The sequence below is a fragment of the Eriocheir sinensis genome, chromosome 1, assembly GCF_024679095.1.
Source record: "Eriocheir sinensis breed Jianghai 21 chromosome 1, ASM2467909v1, whole genome shotgun sequence".
Lineage (NCBI taxonomy): Eukaryota > Metazoa > Arthropoda > Malacostraca > Decapoda > Varunidae > Eriocheir > Eriocheir sinensis.
The window spans coordinates 14,947,184-14,964,483 of record NC_066509.1 but is presented as its reverse complement, the minus strand read 5'-3'; the positions used below and the strand labels follow the sequence as shown (position 1 = coordinate 14,964,483).

Here is a 17,300-nt window from a genome sequence, read left to right as displayed (position 1 = left end):
CTCGCTGCTCCCAAAAAAGAATTAAAAGAGGTGGCCGAAAGAAAGGTCAATATCGGGAGGAGAGGTGTCCTGATACCCTCCTTTTGAAAGAGTTCAAGTCGTAGGCAGGAGGAAATACAGATGAAGGAAGATTGTTCCAGAGTTTACCAGCGTGAGGGATGAAAGAGTGAAGATGCTGGTTAACTCTTGCAAAAGGGGTTTGGACAGTATAGGGATGAGCATGAGTAGAAAGTCGTGTTCCTCAAGGGAGGGAGGGGGGAGGCATGCAGTTAGCAAGTTCAGAAGAGCAGTCAGCGTGGAAATATCGATAGAAGATAGAAAGAGAGGCAACGTCGCGGTGGAATTTAAAAGGTTGAAGACTATCAGTATGAGGAGGAGAGCTGATGAGACGAAGAGCCTTAGACTCCACTCTGTCCAGAAGAGCTGTGTGAGTGGAGCCTCCCCACATGCGAGATGCATACTCCATACGAGGGCGGACAAGGCCCTTGTATATGGAAAGCAACTGCGCAGGGGAGAAGAACTGGCGGAGACGATACAGAACGCCCAACCTCGAGGAAGCTGATTTAACGAGAGAGGAGATATGAAGTTTCCAGTTGAGATTTTGAGTTAAGGATAAACCAAGGATGTTTAGTGTTGAAGACGGTGACAGCTGAGTGTTGTTGAAGAATAGGGGATAGGTGTTTGGAAGATTGTGTCGAGTTGATAGGTGGAGAAATTGAGTTTTTGAGGCATTGAAGGACACAAGGTTCCTTCTGCCCCAATCGGAAATGATAGCAAGGTCTGAGGTTAAGCGTTCTGCAGCCTCCAGTCTGGAGTCGTGTACTTCCTGTTGAGGGGGTCTTCTATTGAAAGAAGTTGAATAATGCAGAGTGGAGTCGTCGGCGTATGAGTGGACAGGACAGTTTGTTATGGAAAGAAGATCATTGATGAATAGCAGGAAGAGAGTGGGTGATAGGACAGAGCCCTGTGAAACGCCACTGTTGATAGGTTTAGGGGAAGAGCAGTGACCGTCTACCACCGCAGAGATAGAACGGCTGGAAAGGAAACTGGAGATGAAGGAACAGAGAGAGGGATAGAATCTGAAAGAGGGCAGCTTAGAAAGCAAAGACTGGTGCCAGACGAAAGCTTTCGATATGTCTAGCGCAACAGAGAAAGTTTCACCGAAACGGCTAAGAGAGGATGACCAAGAGTCAGTTAATAGAGCAAGAAGATCGCCAGTAGAACTCCCCTTGCGGAATCCATACTGGCGATCAGATAGAAGGTTAGAAGTGGAAAGGTGCTTTTGAATCTTCCGGTTAAGGATTGATTCAAAAGCTTTAGATAGACAGGAAAGTAAAGCTATAGGGGGGTAGTTTGAGGGATTGGAACGGTCACCCTTCTTAGGCACAGGCTGTACAAAGGCATACTTCCAGTAGGAAGGAAAGATAGATGTTGATAGGCAGAGACGAAAGAGTTTGACCAGGCAGGGTGTCAGCACAGAAGCACAGTTTTTAAGGACAATAGGAGGCACTCCATCAGTTTCATAAGCCTTCTGAGAGTTGAGGCCCGAGAGGGCATAGAAAACATCATTTGGAAGAATCTTAATAACAGGCATAAAGGAGTCAGAGGGGGGATGAGTTGGAGGAATATGCCCAGAATCATCCAGGGTGAAGTTCTTACAGAAAGTTTGAGCAAAGAGTTCAGCTTTAGAGACAAATGAGATGGTAGTGCTGCCGTCAGGGTTAAGGAGATGAGGGAAAGAGGAAAAAGTGAAATTGGAGGAGATTTTTTTGGCTAGATGCCAGAAGTCACGGGAAGAATTAGAAGAAGCAAGGTGTTGACATTTTCTCTTAATGAAAGAAGTTTTGGTAAGTCGGAGAATAGATTTGGCACGATTCTGGGCTGAAATGTAAAGATCAAAGTTAGCGGGAGTTTGAAGGCTCTGGAACCTTTTGTGAGCTGCCTCTCTATCTTTAATAGCACGAGAACAAGCATGAGTAAATCAAGGCTTTTTAGCATGAGGAGTAGAGAAAGTACGTGGAATGTATGCCTCCATTCCAGAGACAATCACCTCTGTGATGCGCTGAGCACACACAGAGGGGTCTCTTTCCTGGAAGCAGTAATCATTCCACGGGAAATCGGAAAAGTACATCCTCAGGTCGTCCCACCGAGCTGAAGCAAAATGCCAGAAGCATCGCCTCTTCGGTGGGTCCAGAGGATGTACAGGAGCGATAGGACAGGATACAGAAATAAGGTTAGAATGTTGGGCCTGTCTCCAAGACGGTCGGGAATACGAGTAGGGTGCTGAACCAATGCTCTAGGTCGTTGAGGAGAGCAAAGTTGTAGGCTTGTTCACCAGGCTGGTCAGTAAAAGAGGATGAAAGCCAAAGCTGGTGGTGAACATTGAAATCTCCTGAGATGGAGATTTCAGCAAAGGGAGAGTGAGTCAAGATGTGCTTCACTTTAGAGTTCAAATAGTCAAAGAATTTTACACAGTTAGTAGAGTTAGGCGAGAGATAAACAGCACAGATGTATTTAGTAATAGAATGACAATGAAGTCTTAGCCAGATGGTGGAAAATTCAGAAGAGTCAAGGTCGTGGGCACGTGAGCAAGTGATGTCGTTGCGCACGTAGGCACAACATCCAGCTTTAGATTGAAATTTAGGATAGAGATAGAAGGAGGGAACAGAGTAGAGGTTGCTGTCAGTAGCCTCAGAAACCTGTGTTTCGGTGAGGAAGAGAAGGTGAGGTTTAGAGGAGGAGAGATGGTGTTCCACAGAATGGAAATTAGAATGAAGACTGCGAATGTTGCAGAAATTGATAAGGAGGAGGTTCGAGGAGTTATCAGGACACCTCTCAAGTTGGCAGCCAGAAGGTAGGTGATGGTTCTTGGGACTAGAATCTGTGTTAATTTTTTACATGAAAATTATGATTATCATCAGTGAGCAGATTTATTAATTTATGATGTTATTTAATATGGAAAAATTACTGCATTTATGATGTCATGTAAAATGGAAAAAATTATTAAGTGAAATAGGCCATAATGTTTGTCGACACACCCTGTTTTCAAGACCACAACTTTGACCATGATGTCAAGTTAGCTACTGGCACAGGATGATATTCCAATTCATCAATGGTCAAACTTAGCTAGTAGTATTCACAGCAAAGTGTGATGAAACCCTAATTCATTTACTTAAGTGGGTATTACACGGGAACAAATTTGCTCGGGACCCAGACCTTCGGGCGGCAACTTTTGAGGAGCTGCTGAGGGTCCGTGATAGAACTAATCACATGGGGATACTACGTTTGATGGTCTTGATTTTAACTTTCAGGGACCGTATACCAACTTTCAAGTAGAAATAGATGTTGATTAATTTCTGTCACTCATGCGTTAATATAGTTATTTTTATACCGAAAAACAAAAATACATTTGCAATAAATACTCTCCTCACCCTTCCTCCCTCCCTTCCTCACCTCTCCTGGATGAATGAGATGAATTTAAGATTTGCTCAGTTGATACAAATACGGTTTAAGGTTTAAATGTCATGTTAAGCAGTTTTAAAGACAGCGAATGCATGAAGTGAATGGGTAAAAAGTGTTCAGGAGTAGTACTGTGTATCGAAAATATTTGATTGCAAAAGACTTAATCAGAACCCAACTAGGAATAAATAAGATGTATGCAAAGTCCCTACCTATAAATATTCAAAGTAGTATAAAAAAAGGAGAGAGAGAGAGAGAGAGAGAGAGAGAGAGAGAGAGAGAGAGAGAGAGAGAGAGAGAGAGAGAGAGAGAGAGAGAGAGAGAGAGACTACTATAAATAAACTATCTATAAAGCTACCTATAAAAATTCATAGTACAAAAAAGTAAAGAGAGAGGAGAGGAGAGAGAGCGAGTGTGTGAGACAGATGATGTCATGGAGGTGGGAGGAGCATGAGAACCAGCTGGCAAATCAGGGAGAAGTTAGGCGCGCAGGTTAACGTGAGTGGGCCAGGACGCCTTAGAAGCAGAAAAAGCTCCAGAGCCCCCACGTTCGTGGAGCAGAACCCCATCTGGCAGCATTTGCTTCCTTACAGGGCCTGCTCAACCAAAATCGCTCCTGTATAATACCCGCTTTAAACTGACTTGTGTTACAGCTTTCTAATTGCCAGCTCTATTGCATGAGGACTTTCATTATTACAAAAACAAGGACTGTAATGACAAATAGCATACTTTTATTCCTTAAATTACAGAACTCGAAGTCGCAAGAAGCAACGCCACGGACGCTCAGAGAGCCGGTCGCCAAGTAGCCGAAGGGAACGCAAGAAACGAAAGAGGTCTAGGTCAAGGTCCCGCAGGCACAAGAAGCGCAGGTCACGTTCGAGGTCACCCAAACCTCACAAGTAAGAAATATGCTTTCATTGCTATGCTAACTGTATTGGGAAAATTTAAAATTTATCTATGGTGTGGGAAGAGTCTTGACCAGATTGCGGGATAGTGGCTCAGGCAGGTATATAAAAGGAATCTGAAGGAAGAACAAGAGAAAAAATATAATTCTGGAGTGAGGCTTTTGAGATTTTTATAGTTCACGTGTTGGATAACTGAGGAAGTGGTTGGATATGTGTGTGGAGGAAAAAAAAAAATGTTGTGCATGGTGGATAGATGAGTAGTTGAGGAGAAAAGGACCCATAAGGTGCTACAGAGAAATTCATCAAAATATAGGAACAATAAGCTCTTCTGGAAAAGTTAAAAGGATAAATGGAGGGAAGAAAGTAACAATTGAAGGATAAAGGGGAGCACTTGCATACTTGTGAAAAGGAGGGCAGGAGTAAAGGAGATATTGAAGAAACATTTTGAATCTGCAATGGATGTGAGAGGGAGAGCAGAAGTGACCAGTATAGAAGTAAAGATTAATAGAGGGTGGTCACATCCACTTGAGAAGGTATAGAGGGGTAAGATAAAGTAGGCATTAAAAAAAATTAAAAGTAGTAAAGGAAACTGGCATTGATTGCATAACAACAAAATTTCTGAGATATGATTGATGATGTAGTTGTGGAGTTAATGTTGATATACAATCTAGCATGGGAGAAGCGTGAGTCACACCAGAGTACTGGGAAAGTCCATCATTGTGTCACTCTACAAAGGAAAGTGGAGTAGGGATGATTGTAGGAGAATAAGCTCAACCAATGTGCCTGGAAAGTTATATGTTTTTTTTTATGAGAGAATGATGAAAGTATTAAGAGTGTAGGCAATGAACAAGGGAGTTTTAGGGAAGGGAGGGGATGTGTATACAAAATTGTTGTACTGTATATGATAGATGAAAAGTACTTAAAAGTAGATGGTAAGTTGTTTGCTGCTTTCATGGAACTGGAGAAGGGCTGTTCCAGGGTTGACAGGATGGGTTTTAGGATATCCTGAGGATATATGGTGTGGGAGGAGTATTGGTTCAAATCCCCAGCCACCCTGGCAGCATGACTCCTATATTCTACAGTGTCTCCCTTGAGGCAACTGCAATCTCCAATGCACTCCTTGGCAGCTTTGAAAGTTTCATGTTTAAAGGTATCCTAGGTATCAGAGAGGATTAAGAGGAATTTAGAGGAGGATTGAGAGGTTTAGAAGAGGATTTCCACTTTCTTCACTTTTAAACCAACATAATTTTAACAACACATTAAATTCAATTTTTTTTAGTTTTAATTTTTTTAGGCTAGAAAATGCTTATTTTACTGCAAAAATATTTGAAATAAATATATAAAAATATCTATAAACCGCAAAATCCCGCGATATAGCGAAAAATCCGCGATACGATACAATTTAAAAATCCGCGAGGGATTACTGTACACCAGTTGTTATTGAGCATTTAATGATATCATGGAGGAGAGTAAGATGACCAGAAGGGTGTATGTGAGTGAGATAAGAGGGAGGGAATGCTAGAGGACGACCTCCAGTGAAATGGAGGGATAGGGTGCAAGAGTACGTTAGGGAGAGGGGGGAAAGATCTTTGAGAAACTTTGAGCAGGCAAGGAAGGAATGTCTGGATAGAGAAAGTTGGAAGCTCTTCTGCTGTGGCCATCCCCTGGTGGGAGCTCCTAGGAGCAGGCGTCGATTAAATGATGATATACCGGTCCAACCAGCTCATTTCTGCATTCTTTCAATATATAACCTGAGACTCCATCTGGTCCTACTGCTTTCCCCTCTTCCAGCTCCCCCATCATTTTATATATCTCCTCTTTATTTACTGTGACTTCTTCCATATGAACATTCCCATTGAACCATATATGATGTAAACCATTAACTAATCAAGAGCCTAATAAATAATTGCTGTCATTTCTCCAGATCATCTCATAAGAAGAAGCGAAGGAAGCATAGTTCTCGCCATGAGCGAGAGGCAAGAGAACGCAAGAGCAAGAAATCGCGCAGACGCAGTGTTTCATCCTCTTCCTCGGACTCATCCAGTCATTCATACTCTTCATCCAGATCAACATCACCATCTGACAATGATGTTCAGGTGATGTAAGTATATGTATATATAACTACATTTTTATATAATCATGGGATCATTTGGAGGTGTGTTATTTGCAGTGACAGTCTGTACTGTAATCATTGAAATCTGAAGTGAGGTTGGAAAACTTAAATATCAAAGCCATCTCTAGACAGCATAGGAAAACTGTTCTAGCTAGTGAATTAAACAGTTGCACTCCTTGTATTTTTGTAGCAATGTGTGTAGAGGATGTTAGAAATTCCATTCCATTTGCACTTTGGAAACTTTCCTTGATGTTTCAGAGAGTCTCCTGGGCCCAGTAAGAGAGGGTCAAGAGCTTCCAGTGTGGTCAGTGTTGGAGCATCAGACCTCTCTCACTTAAGGTAGGCACGTTCTACAAGGGAGTAAATATTATAGTCAAACCCAACACCTATCTCTTCTTCTGTTATGTTACCTATAGGTAACCTATGAGAGGGAAAAAATGTGTTAGGATTGTGTGGCAGAGCAGAGGGGAGGAAAGAACCCGCAGAATCCAATCCCTCACTCAACAGACTATTTGAAATGGTTTGACCATAGGTGTAGAGAAAATGGAAACAAGATTGATTAGAAAACTACATTAATAATTAAAGACTTCATTTACCTCTAATGGTGAAGTGGAACGTACCAATAAACTAATGCATTGGGAGGGTTTGTTGCATGATATTTTAGCTGACAATTTCCCAGCATTGACTACCTTCATCCCTCATGTTCATGAAAGCAAAGGTGTGCTAAAGATAACCAGTCACATAATGTGGAGAATGTACATAATTGAAACTTGCCTAAAAGAATGTGTCATTGTGGAGATCATCTAAATCAAGTAACAAATAGCAATGAGTTTCAGTATGTAGCAGAGTGTTAATTATAAACACTAGAGATTAGACTGGTGTACAGATTCCAGATCATCTACATTTATTACCACTGCATTGTAATCAATCTCACTTTGTGTTACAGCTCAGCCCTTGGAAGAATTGCTGAGGAATGTATTTCTCCTCCTCCTCCCCTTCCTCCTATACCCCGAAGTCCAGCGACAGCCAGTCTTCTCTCCACAGTGGAAGAAAAGGCAGGAAATGGTGACAGTGTTCTTGAGGCACCTGGGAGTGGAGAAGAAAGCAAAGAAGAAAAAAAGGAAGAGAAGAAGCCATCATTTGACCCTCATAACAGTGCAGCAATGGCAAAAATAGCAATGGTAGGTATTCTTAATAATTTTGAGAACACTTTCATGCCAAAGTAATTCTCTCAAAGTTACAATTGATGAACTCAATGGCCATATGTTATAAGTGTTGTCCATTGGTAAAAATTTAATGTTCTCTAGGTATTTTTAATATTTTCTCATCTTTTCAGGGTCTGCGTGCCAAGGTTCATGCTCTGCTAAACAAGGAGAGTAAGTTGTGAAAGCAAAGATCCATCACATCTCATTAAATGGGATTTCACAATGTGATAGATTTTATTTTTATGATATTTCTTGGTAACCTTCAAACTTTTTATCATATTACCACACTATACAGTGCATTATTCAAATTTACAAATATACTATAAATTTATCATCACACAATGCAAGGCATTGTTGCTCTTACAAATTCAAACAAATAATTAGGGTAACAAATTTAGCAGTTTCTTATTGTAACTTGGGGTTTTGTAAGCAATGCATAAGTGTACTAAATAGATTCACCTTTCACAGCAGTAGTTATGTTCCTTACATATTTTATACACACAATGCTCAACTGCAGAGTGAGAAGCTTTAGTGTGAGTGCTTGATGATGGATCAAAAGGAAAGAGAAGTTTGCTCAGTAAGATACTTATTGCAGGGTCATGGAAACTGTTCAAATGGATGATTAAAACTAGTGGGGAAATTCCTTTTGAGAATGGTTGTGTGCTCAGAAAGATAGACTGTACTTAAGTAAGTGCTTGTACTGTGTGGAGAAGTAATTATTATTGTGTTGCCAAGTGGAATCTGAGTGTATGGAGTCCTAAAAATCATTGGACATTCATGGTATTATGAGGGCCTGTCTGTGGTAGTATTTCTTGTAATATTCCAGTCTGAATTTTCTGATAACTTAAAGAAATATGTGTATGGAATGTGACTTTCTTTTTTCCCATTGTAATTCAAAACTTACTTTTGTTGGTATTAAACATAAGATGATTTTCAGAAAATACAGCAGTTAATAACTGGCATTCATAAACATGAGGTATCTGGTGCTACAGAGGTGTAGCCTGCAAAACCATAAAATTCTGGATGCGACTGAGTAAGATGGCCTACAATTTTCAGGATTAACGTGGTATCCATTTTAAGCCTAAAACCACCATGTGAAAGGGGAGTCCAAAGCTGCATATTTTTCCATGTGGGAAATGTCTGACCATTTCTGATTTGGTGTGCTACAGCCTACATGGGCATGTCTGTACAGTCAATGAGTACTCGGCATTGTGTCCACCTCGTCCTAAGCCATCACCAGAATTTCCAGTGACTGCAAGAATTACTGCATCATTGGCAAAAACAAGGTCAGTAATCCTGGTATTGGCAATAGATGTACCACAAGGACTCTGATCCACAACTCTTAGTACCCAATCCATACAGGTGTTGAAAAGCAATGGAGCAAGGACACAGCTGTGCTTCACTCCTGTGTTCATGGGAAAGAAGCTGTACATGTCCCCAAACACTTGACAGCACTCGGTCCGAAATTACAGGCCAGTCAATACGCTGCTCTGCATTGTATTATGTGCGACGGAGGTCACAGCACACAATTTGTCAGTGAGTAAATGTTGCCCCTCCACGCCAGTCGTCTGATTCTAAGGAAATCATCTTACATTGGGCAGTGAAGAGTGACTTGTGATAGATGCGTCAACTGTCAAAGCTATCACCAGTAGCCTCTGCATAATTAGTGAGCAAAGATTTTAAAGTTTTGCGCTCTCCTGACATTGCTGTACTTTTGGCCCCTACGCTTGGTGTTTCCTTTCTTTTTTTCACAGGGGCCATAAATAAGACCAAGCACTCCATCAAAGAAATATTAAGTTTTGTTGGTGTGAGTAAATGAACAGTTCAACTTTGGATCCAGTGGTTTAGGGATGACAGTGGAAAACAATTTGAGGTCAATCCTCATCTAACAGCACGGGAATTAAAAGAACAAAACCTTATAACTCTTGGCAATGTGTCAGTACTGTGCATCGACGCATCCATGACAATTTGAAATTCCGTAGCCACTGCTCAAGGAAGAAGTTGCTGCTCAACCTTATCCACATGAAGCGTAGAGTTGATATTGCCAAGAATCATGCTTAGTGGGATATGACAAAGTGGCAGCGTGTATGGTGGACAGATGAGGCTTGCTTTTCTGTCAGTGTACAGCATGGATTTAGTGTGTACAGGCGCCCCGAAAGTTATCCCCTTGATCCTAAGTACACTTGCAACGCCACTAGTCACCCTGAAACATTAATGCTGTGGAGCAGCTTCTCGTATTTTGGCACTGGTGGTGACCTTGTTGTGCTACCCAGGAATGAGATGATGAACCAGTATGAACAGTTGGAGCTCTTATGCAATTTTGTGATTATTTGTGTTCTGAAAAGTGCTGTGCAGATGTGTTTATGTTTGAAGATGCTCCTCGTCATCATGCAAAATCTGTAATTGAGTGGCTTCAAGACTGCCAGGTAGACTTCATAGATGATTGGCCGAGCAATTCTCTGGATTTTAACTTGATTGAAAATGTGTGAAGTATTATCAAGTGTTGTCTGCATGGGAGGGACACGAGCACCATCACCACAAACTTGCAGAATCAGTTACCTCAAGCCTGCAGGAGTGTATCAAGAGACTAATAAACCTTCAGTAAGTTCTCAAAAAGTTGTATCAATATCTCATTCCGTTGTTTATGTCCGGCACATAATGCAATGCAGAGCAGTGTATAACAATGTTTACCAATGGTCCTTACAGGAATCCTGTGAATTCGCAGAAGATCCCAGAGTACCTTGCAATACACTGAATGAAATGCCTTGAGATCTACACAGACTACAAGCATCTTGTCAAAACTCACTTCAGTGCTCCACCAGTACTTGAAGCGTTAGGATACGGTCGGTTATTGACTTCCTAGGTGTGAACCTTGAGTGGTCAGATCTGTACAGCTTCAGCAGCTGGTTGTGAATCTGCGTAAGCAATTGATGGGCATGCAGTCTTGGCCATTCCCTTTCCAGATAGGGATGACCAGCCCCCTCCTCCAGCCATGAGGTGGAACACAATGCAAAGAGATTCAATAGAGCAAACTTAAAACATCAATTAGTTTCTTGCAGTAGCAGTAAATTACTTTTGTGATGACTGGGTACCATTGTTGATTACTGGAGACTATGTGTAAAGCTACTTTGGCTAGTGATAAACCAAACTAATCATCCATCACAACACCACCCTCAAGATCTTGATTTCTCTTAGGAAAGAATTATATTTAGTTGCCTCGATGTATTCAACATAATTTAGCTGCCTAATGGACAGTGGTAGTCTGTTGTACAGCCTTGGAGCCATATAAGAAAATTACCTCAAGAAAAGATAATTGATGGGCACCGCCTGGCTCAAGATGCAGAGGATCATCATGATGTAGAATTACACCAGAGCATGCTGGTGTATGTTTTACTAGCTCAACAAGGTATTTAGGTTCACCAAATTTGAGAACCTTATAACAGTATCCCATTCTATCCTTAAAATTGGGGTTATCCCAAGGTGTTTGATTCAGTGCATCGTTAGCCACTCTGGGATCTGCAAGGACCATTGGTCTATTGACTGGCCTGTATTCTGGGACCGAGAGTGCTTTCAAGTGTGTGTTGGAGGGGGGTGCTGTGTCTATAGTTTCCCCGAAAACCCAGGTGAGGCAGGGTTGTGTCATTGCCCCATCACTTTTCAACACTTCCATGGACTGGGTACTAGGCAGTCATTGTGGAGCATCTGATGCCATTACCAAGGTCACTAACCTTGTTTTTACCAATTGTGCAGTAATTTTTGCGATCACTGGAGGTTCTGATAATGGTTCTCGAGGCATTCCTCGAGGGAGGGAAGCCTTTGGGATTACAGGTCTCCTAGGTCAAGATCAAGGTACAAGTGTTTATAGCCTTTCTTGATGAAACAGTGCGGTCTGTTCATGTGTATGGGAAGGACATTGATATCTTGGAAAATTTCACATACCTTGAATTAGCATGGGGAAGAATATTGTCGAGTAGTCTATTGGTGGATTGACTTGGCCTATGGTGTTATGGACTTCCTCAGCATGTTAATATTATGGCACTGTTGATACCTGTGCAGAAGGACAAAGATTCACATCTTCAAGTTGCTTGTGTTCGCTGGCTGTGAGACATGAACATTGAAAAGTTGCTTGAAGAGACAGATTGATGCCTTTGGTAATAAGCGCCCATGAATAGTCGTGGGATATTATTAGAAATACTGTGTAAAATCGGCGATTATTTCCGGCGTAGTCACCGTTTGAGGCCTATTACCTGCATAGTTTGTTAATGGCAACTCAAGTTATAAGGGGATGTGGCACGCTACCCAAAATTCGACCCTGCTCACCGGGGTGTTTCTTTAAGAGACAGTCCATATATCAATAAGTATGGATGCTGCTGATACTGTTGGTGGGAGGGGCGCGACTTTACTTATTCACTCGGCTATAGCTCTTCAAAGGAAGGCAAAAGATCAGAGGGAAAGAGAACCAGAAAATTATTAGGTCAAGGGTTGCGAGGAAAGATAGGGAGAGCGAGGCAAAGTTTCGTCCTGGAATAAGGCTGCCGACCATCCTGAGGTGAGACTCAGTGACATGTAAACACGACAGACATAGTAGCCATAAAGGCGGACACACTATACGATGCGGCCTGTCCGGCGGCCGAAAGTGGGCGGAGCCTCGTCGCCCGGATGAAGCATACACACTATGAGGCGACCTCGGAATACCAGGCGGCGGCCGTCACTCTGAGCCCCACCGCTGCAGCGACGACAACAGCACAATTTATGTTTTATGTTCCACAAACATGGATGGCCCTTGTACAGATCAATAAAACAGATCCAAAAGTCTTTATTTATCCAGACGTCAGACATCTTGGAGCGTAGATAATGTGTACACAACGGCTGTCAGCGTCGCTCTGAGATATTCCCGCCTCAAGGCCGCGCCGTAAGGTGACACACACTGTGAGGCGGCGGGCCGCGCCGGATGGAATTTCAAACAAACAGAAGGCCATCCGGCCGTGTCGTGAGGTCGTGCCGCACAAATTACACCCCGCTTTGTCTCTTTCACTGTGTTTCTGTCACTGTGTTTCTGTCACTGTGTTTCTGTAACTGTGTCTGTCACTGTCTCATTGAGTCACTGTCACTGTGTCTCTGTCGTTGTATTTATTGCTGTGTCTCTGTTGCTGTGTGTCTGTTGCTGTCTTTGTCACTGCGTCTCTGTCGCTGCGTCTCTGTCGCTGTGTCTGTCACTGTGTCTGTCACTATGACTCTGTCGCTGTGTCTGTCACTGTGTCTGTCACTGTGTCTCTGTCACTGTGTCTCTGTCGCTGTGTCTCTGTCGCTGTGTCTCTGTCGCTGTGTCTCTGTCGCTGTGTCTGTCACTGTGTCTGTCACTATGTCTCTGTCACTGTGTCTCTGTCGCTGTGTCTCTGTCGCTGTGTCTCTGTCGCTGTGTCTCTGTCGCGGTGTCTCTGTCGCTGTGTCTCTGTCGCTGTGTCTGTCACTATGACTATCGCTGTCTCTGTCGCTGTGTCTGTCACTGTGTCTGTCACTGTGTCTGTCACTATGTCTCTGTCACTGTGTCTGTCATTGTGTCTCTGTCACTGTGTCTCTGTCACTGTGTCTGTCACTGTGTCTCTGTCGCTGTGTCTCTGTCGCTGTGTCTCTGTCGCTGTGTCTGTCACTGTGTCTGTCACTATGTCTCTGTCACTGTGTCTGTCATTGTGTCTCTGTCACTGTGTCTGTCACTGTGTCTGTCACTATGTCTCTGTCACTGTGTCTGTCATTGTGTCTCTGTCGCTGTGTCTGTCACTGTGTCTGTCACTATGTCTCTGTCACTGTGTCTGTCATTGTGTCTCTGTCACTGTGTCTCTGTCACTGTGTCTGTCACTGTGTCTCTGTCGCTGTGTCTGTCACTATGACTCTGTCACTGTGTCTGTCACTATGACTCTGTCACTGTGTCTGTCACTATGACTCTGTCGCTGTGTCTGTCACTATGACTCTGTCGCTGTGTCTGTCACTATGACTCTGTCGCTGTGTCTGTCACTATGACTCTGTCGCTGTGTCTGTCACTATGACTATCGCTGTCTCTGTCGCTGTGTCTGTCACTGTGTCTGTCACTGTGTCTGTCACTATGTCTCTGTCACTGTGTCTGTCATTGTGTCTCTGTCACTGTGTCTCTGTCACTGTGTCTGTCACTGTGTCTCTGTCGCTGTGTCTCTGTCGCTGTGTCTCTGTCGCTGTGTCTGTCACTGTGTCTCTGTCGCTGTGTCTCTGTCGCTGTGTCTGTCACTGTGTCTCTGTCGCTGTGTCTCTGTCGCTGTGTCTCTGTCACTGTGTCTCTGTCACTGTGTCTGTCACTGTGTCTCTGTCGCTGTGTCTCTGTCGCTGTGTCTGTCACTATGTCTCTGTCACTGTGTCTGTCACTGTGTCTCTGTCACTGTGTCTCTGTCACTGTGTCTGTCACTGTGTCTGTCACTATGTCTCTGTCACTGTGTCTGTCACTGTGTCTCTGTCACTGTGTCTCTGTCGCTGTGTCTCTGTCCCTGTGTCTCTGTCGCTGTGTCTCTGTCGCTGTGTCTGTCACTATGACTCTATCGCTGTCTCTGTCGCTGTGTCTCTGTCACTGTGTCTGTCACTGTGTCTGTCACTATGACTCTGTCGCTGTGTCTCTGTCGCTGTGTCTCTGTCGCTGTGTCTGTCACTGTGTCTGTCACTATGACTCTGTCGCTGTCTCTGTTGCTTTGTCTCTGTCGCTGTGTCTCTGTCGCTGTGTCTCTGTCGCTGTGTCTCTGTCGCTGTGTCTGTCACTATGACTCTGTCGCTGTGTCTCTGTCGCTGTGTGTCTGTCACTGTGTCTGTCACTGTGTCTGTCACTGTGTCTCTGTCACTTTGTCTCTGTCACTGTGTCTCTGTCACTGTGTCTCTGTCGCTGTGTCTGTCACTGTGTCTGTCACTGTGTCTGTCACTGTGTCTCTGTCACTTTGTCTCTGTCACTGTGTCTCTGTCGCTGTGTCTCTGTCACTGTGTCTCTGTCGCTGTGTCTCTGTCGCTGTGTCTCTGTCACTGTGTCTCTGTCGCTGTGTCTGTCACTGTGTCTCTGTCGCTGTGTCTGTCACTGTGTCTGTCACTGTGTCTCTGTCACTGTGTCTCTGTCACTGTGTCTCTGTCGCTGTGTCTCTGTCGCTGTGTCTCTGTCACTGTGTCTCTGTCGCTGTGTCTCTGTCACTGTGTCTCTGTCACTGTGTCTGTCACTGTGTCTGTCACTGTGTCTGTCACTGTGTCTGTCACTGTGTCTCTGTCACTTTGTCTCTGTCACTGTGTCTCTGTGTCTCTGTCACTGTGTCTCTGTCGCTGTGTCTCTGTCACTGTGTCTGTCACTGTGTCTGTCACTGTGTCTGTCACTGTGTCTGTCACTGTGTCTGTCGCTGTGTCTGTCACTGTGTCTGTCACTGTGTCTCTGTCGCTGTGTCTGTCGCTGTGTCTGTCACTGTGTCTGTCACTGTGTCTCTGTCACTGTGTCTCTGTCACTGTGTCTCTGTCACTGTGTCTCTGTCGCTGTGTTTCTGTCGCTGTGTCTCTGTCGCTGTGTCTCTGTCGCTGTGTCTCTGTCGCTGTGTCTGTCACTGTGTCTCTGTCGCTGTGTCTCTGTCGCTGTGTCTGTCACTATGACTCTGTCGCTGTGTCTCTGTCACTGTGTCTCTGTCACTGTGTCTCTGTCACTGTGTCTCTGTCACTGTGTCTCTGTCGCTGTGTTTCTGTCGCTGTGTCTCTGTCGCTGTGTCTCTGTCGCTGTGTCTGTCACTGTGTCTGTCACTATGACTCTGTTGCTGTGTCTGTCACTGTGTCTCTGTCACTGTGTCTCTGTCACTGTGTCTCTGTCACTGTGTCTCTGTCGCTGTGTCTGTTGCTGTGTCTGTCACTGTGTCTCTGTCACTATGTCTCTGTCACTGTGTCTCTGTCACTATGAGTCTCTGTTGCTTTGTCTCTGTCGCTGTCTCTGTTGCTTTGTCTCTGTCACTGTGTCTCTGTCACTGTGTCTCTGTCGTTGTGTCTCTGTCGTTGTGTCTCTGTCACTGTGTCTCTATCATTGTGTCTCTATCACTGTGTCTCTATCACTGTGTCTCTGTCGCTGTGTCTCTGTCGCTGTGTCTCTGTCGCTGTGTTTCTCTCGCTGTATCCCTGTCACTGTGTCTGTCACTGTGTCTGTCACTGTCTGTCACTGTGTCTCTGTAACTGTGTGTGTCGCTGTGTCTGTCGCTGTGTCTGTCGCTGTGTCTGTGGTTGTGGCTGTGTCTCTGGCTGCGTTTCCGTCGCTGTATCTCTGTCGCAGTGTCTCTGTCACGGTGTCTCTTTCGCTCTATCCCTTTCACTGTGTCTCCGTCACTGTATCTCCGTCGCTGTGTCTCCGTCACTGTGTCTCCATCACTGTCTCCGTCGCTGTGTCTCCGTCACTGTGTCTCCGTCACTGTGTCTCCGTCAATGTGTCTGTCACTGTGTCTCTGTCACTGTGTCTCTGTCACTGTGTCTCTGCCTCCGTCTGTTGATGTGTCTGTCACTGTATCTCTGTCACTGTATGTCTGTTACTATGTCTCTGTCACTGTGTCTATCACGGTCGCTGTGTTTCTGTCACTGTGTTTCTGTCACTGTGTCACTGTTGCTGTGTCTGTCACTGTGTCACTGTGTCTGTCTCTGTCTCTGTCGCTGTGTCACTCTCGCTGTGTCTCTGTCACTGTGTCTCTGTCGCTGTGTGTCTGTCACTGTGTGTCTGTCACTGTGTGTCTGTCTCTGTCTCTGTCGCTGTGTCACTGTCGCTGTGCCTGTCGCTGTGTCTCTGTCGCTGTGTCTCTGTCGCTGTGTGTCTGTCGCTGTATGTCTGTCGCTGTGTGTCTGTCGCTGTGTGTCTGTCTCTGTGTGTTTGTCTCTCTGTGTCTCTGTCTCTGTGTGTCTCTGTCTCTGTGTGTCTCTGTCTCTGTGTGTCTCTGTTTCTGTGTGTCTCTGTTTCTGTGTGTCTCTGTATCTGTGTGTCTCTGTATCTGTGTGTCTCTGTGTCTCTGTCTGTCTCTGTGTCTCTGTCTGTCTGTGTCTCTGTCTGTCTGTGTCTCTGTCCCTGTGTGTCTCTGTCTCTGTGTGTCTCTGTCTCTGTGTGTCTCTGTCTCTGTGTGTCTCTGTTTCTGTGTGTGTCTGTTTCTGTGTGTGTCTGTTTCTGTGTGTGTCTGTTTCTGTGTGTGTCTGTTTCTGTGTGTCTCTGTCTCTGTCTGTGTCTCTGTCCCTGTGTGTCTGTCTCTGTGTGTCTCTGTCCATGTGTGTCTCTGTCTCTGTGCGTCTCTGTCTCTGTGCGTCTCTGTCTCTGTGCGTCTCTGTCTCTGTGTGTCTGTCTCTGTGTGTGTCTGTCTCTGTGTGTGTCTGTCTCTGTGTGTCTGTTGCTGTGTCTTTGTCACTGGGTCTCTGTCGCTGGGTCTCTGTCGCTGCGTCTCTGTCGCTGTGTCTGTCACTGTGTCTGTCACTGTGTCTGTCACTGTGTCTCTGTCACTGTGTCTCTGTCGCTGTGTCTCTGTCGCTGTGTCTCTGTCGCTGTGTCTCTGTCGCTGTGTCTGTCACTATGACTCTATCGCTGTGTCTCTGTCGCTGTGTCTCTGTCGCTGTGTCTCT

At 44.5% G+C, this 17,300-nt stretch overlaps 1 protein-coding gene across 1 annotated transcript in view; it reads left to right on the top strand.

Moving 5' to 3' along the window:
- LOC126995427 (protein suppressor of white apricot-like) overlaps nt 1–8,553 on the top strand; it is a 33,640-nt gene extending 25,087 nt beyond the window's left edge. The window contains exons 12-16 of the mRNA XM_050854959.1: nt 4,209–4,358; nt 6,289–6,465; nt 6,736–6,816; nt 7,424–7,658; nt 7,814–8,553. Of these exons, the coding sequence (XP_050710916.1) occupies nt 4,209–4,358; nt 6,289–6,465; nt 6,736–6,816; nt 7,424–7,658; nt 7,814–7,864 (694 nt within the window). The 3' untranslated portion in view covers nt 7,865–8,553. The remainder of the gene's footprint in view (nt 1–4,208; nt 4,359–6,288; nt 6,466–6,735; nt 6,817–7,423; nt 7,659–7,813) is intronic.
- Nucleotides 8,554–17,300: the final 8,747 nt, after the last annotated feature.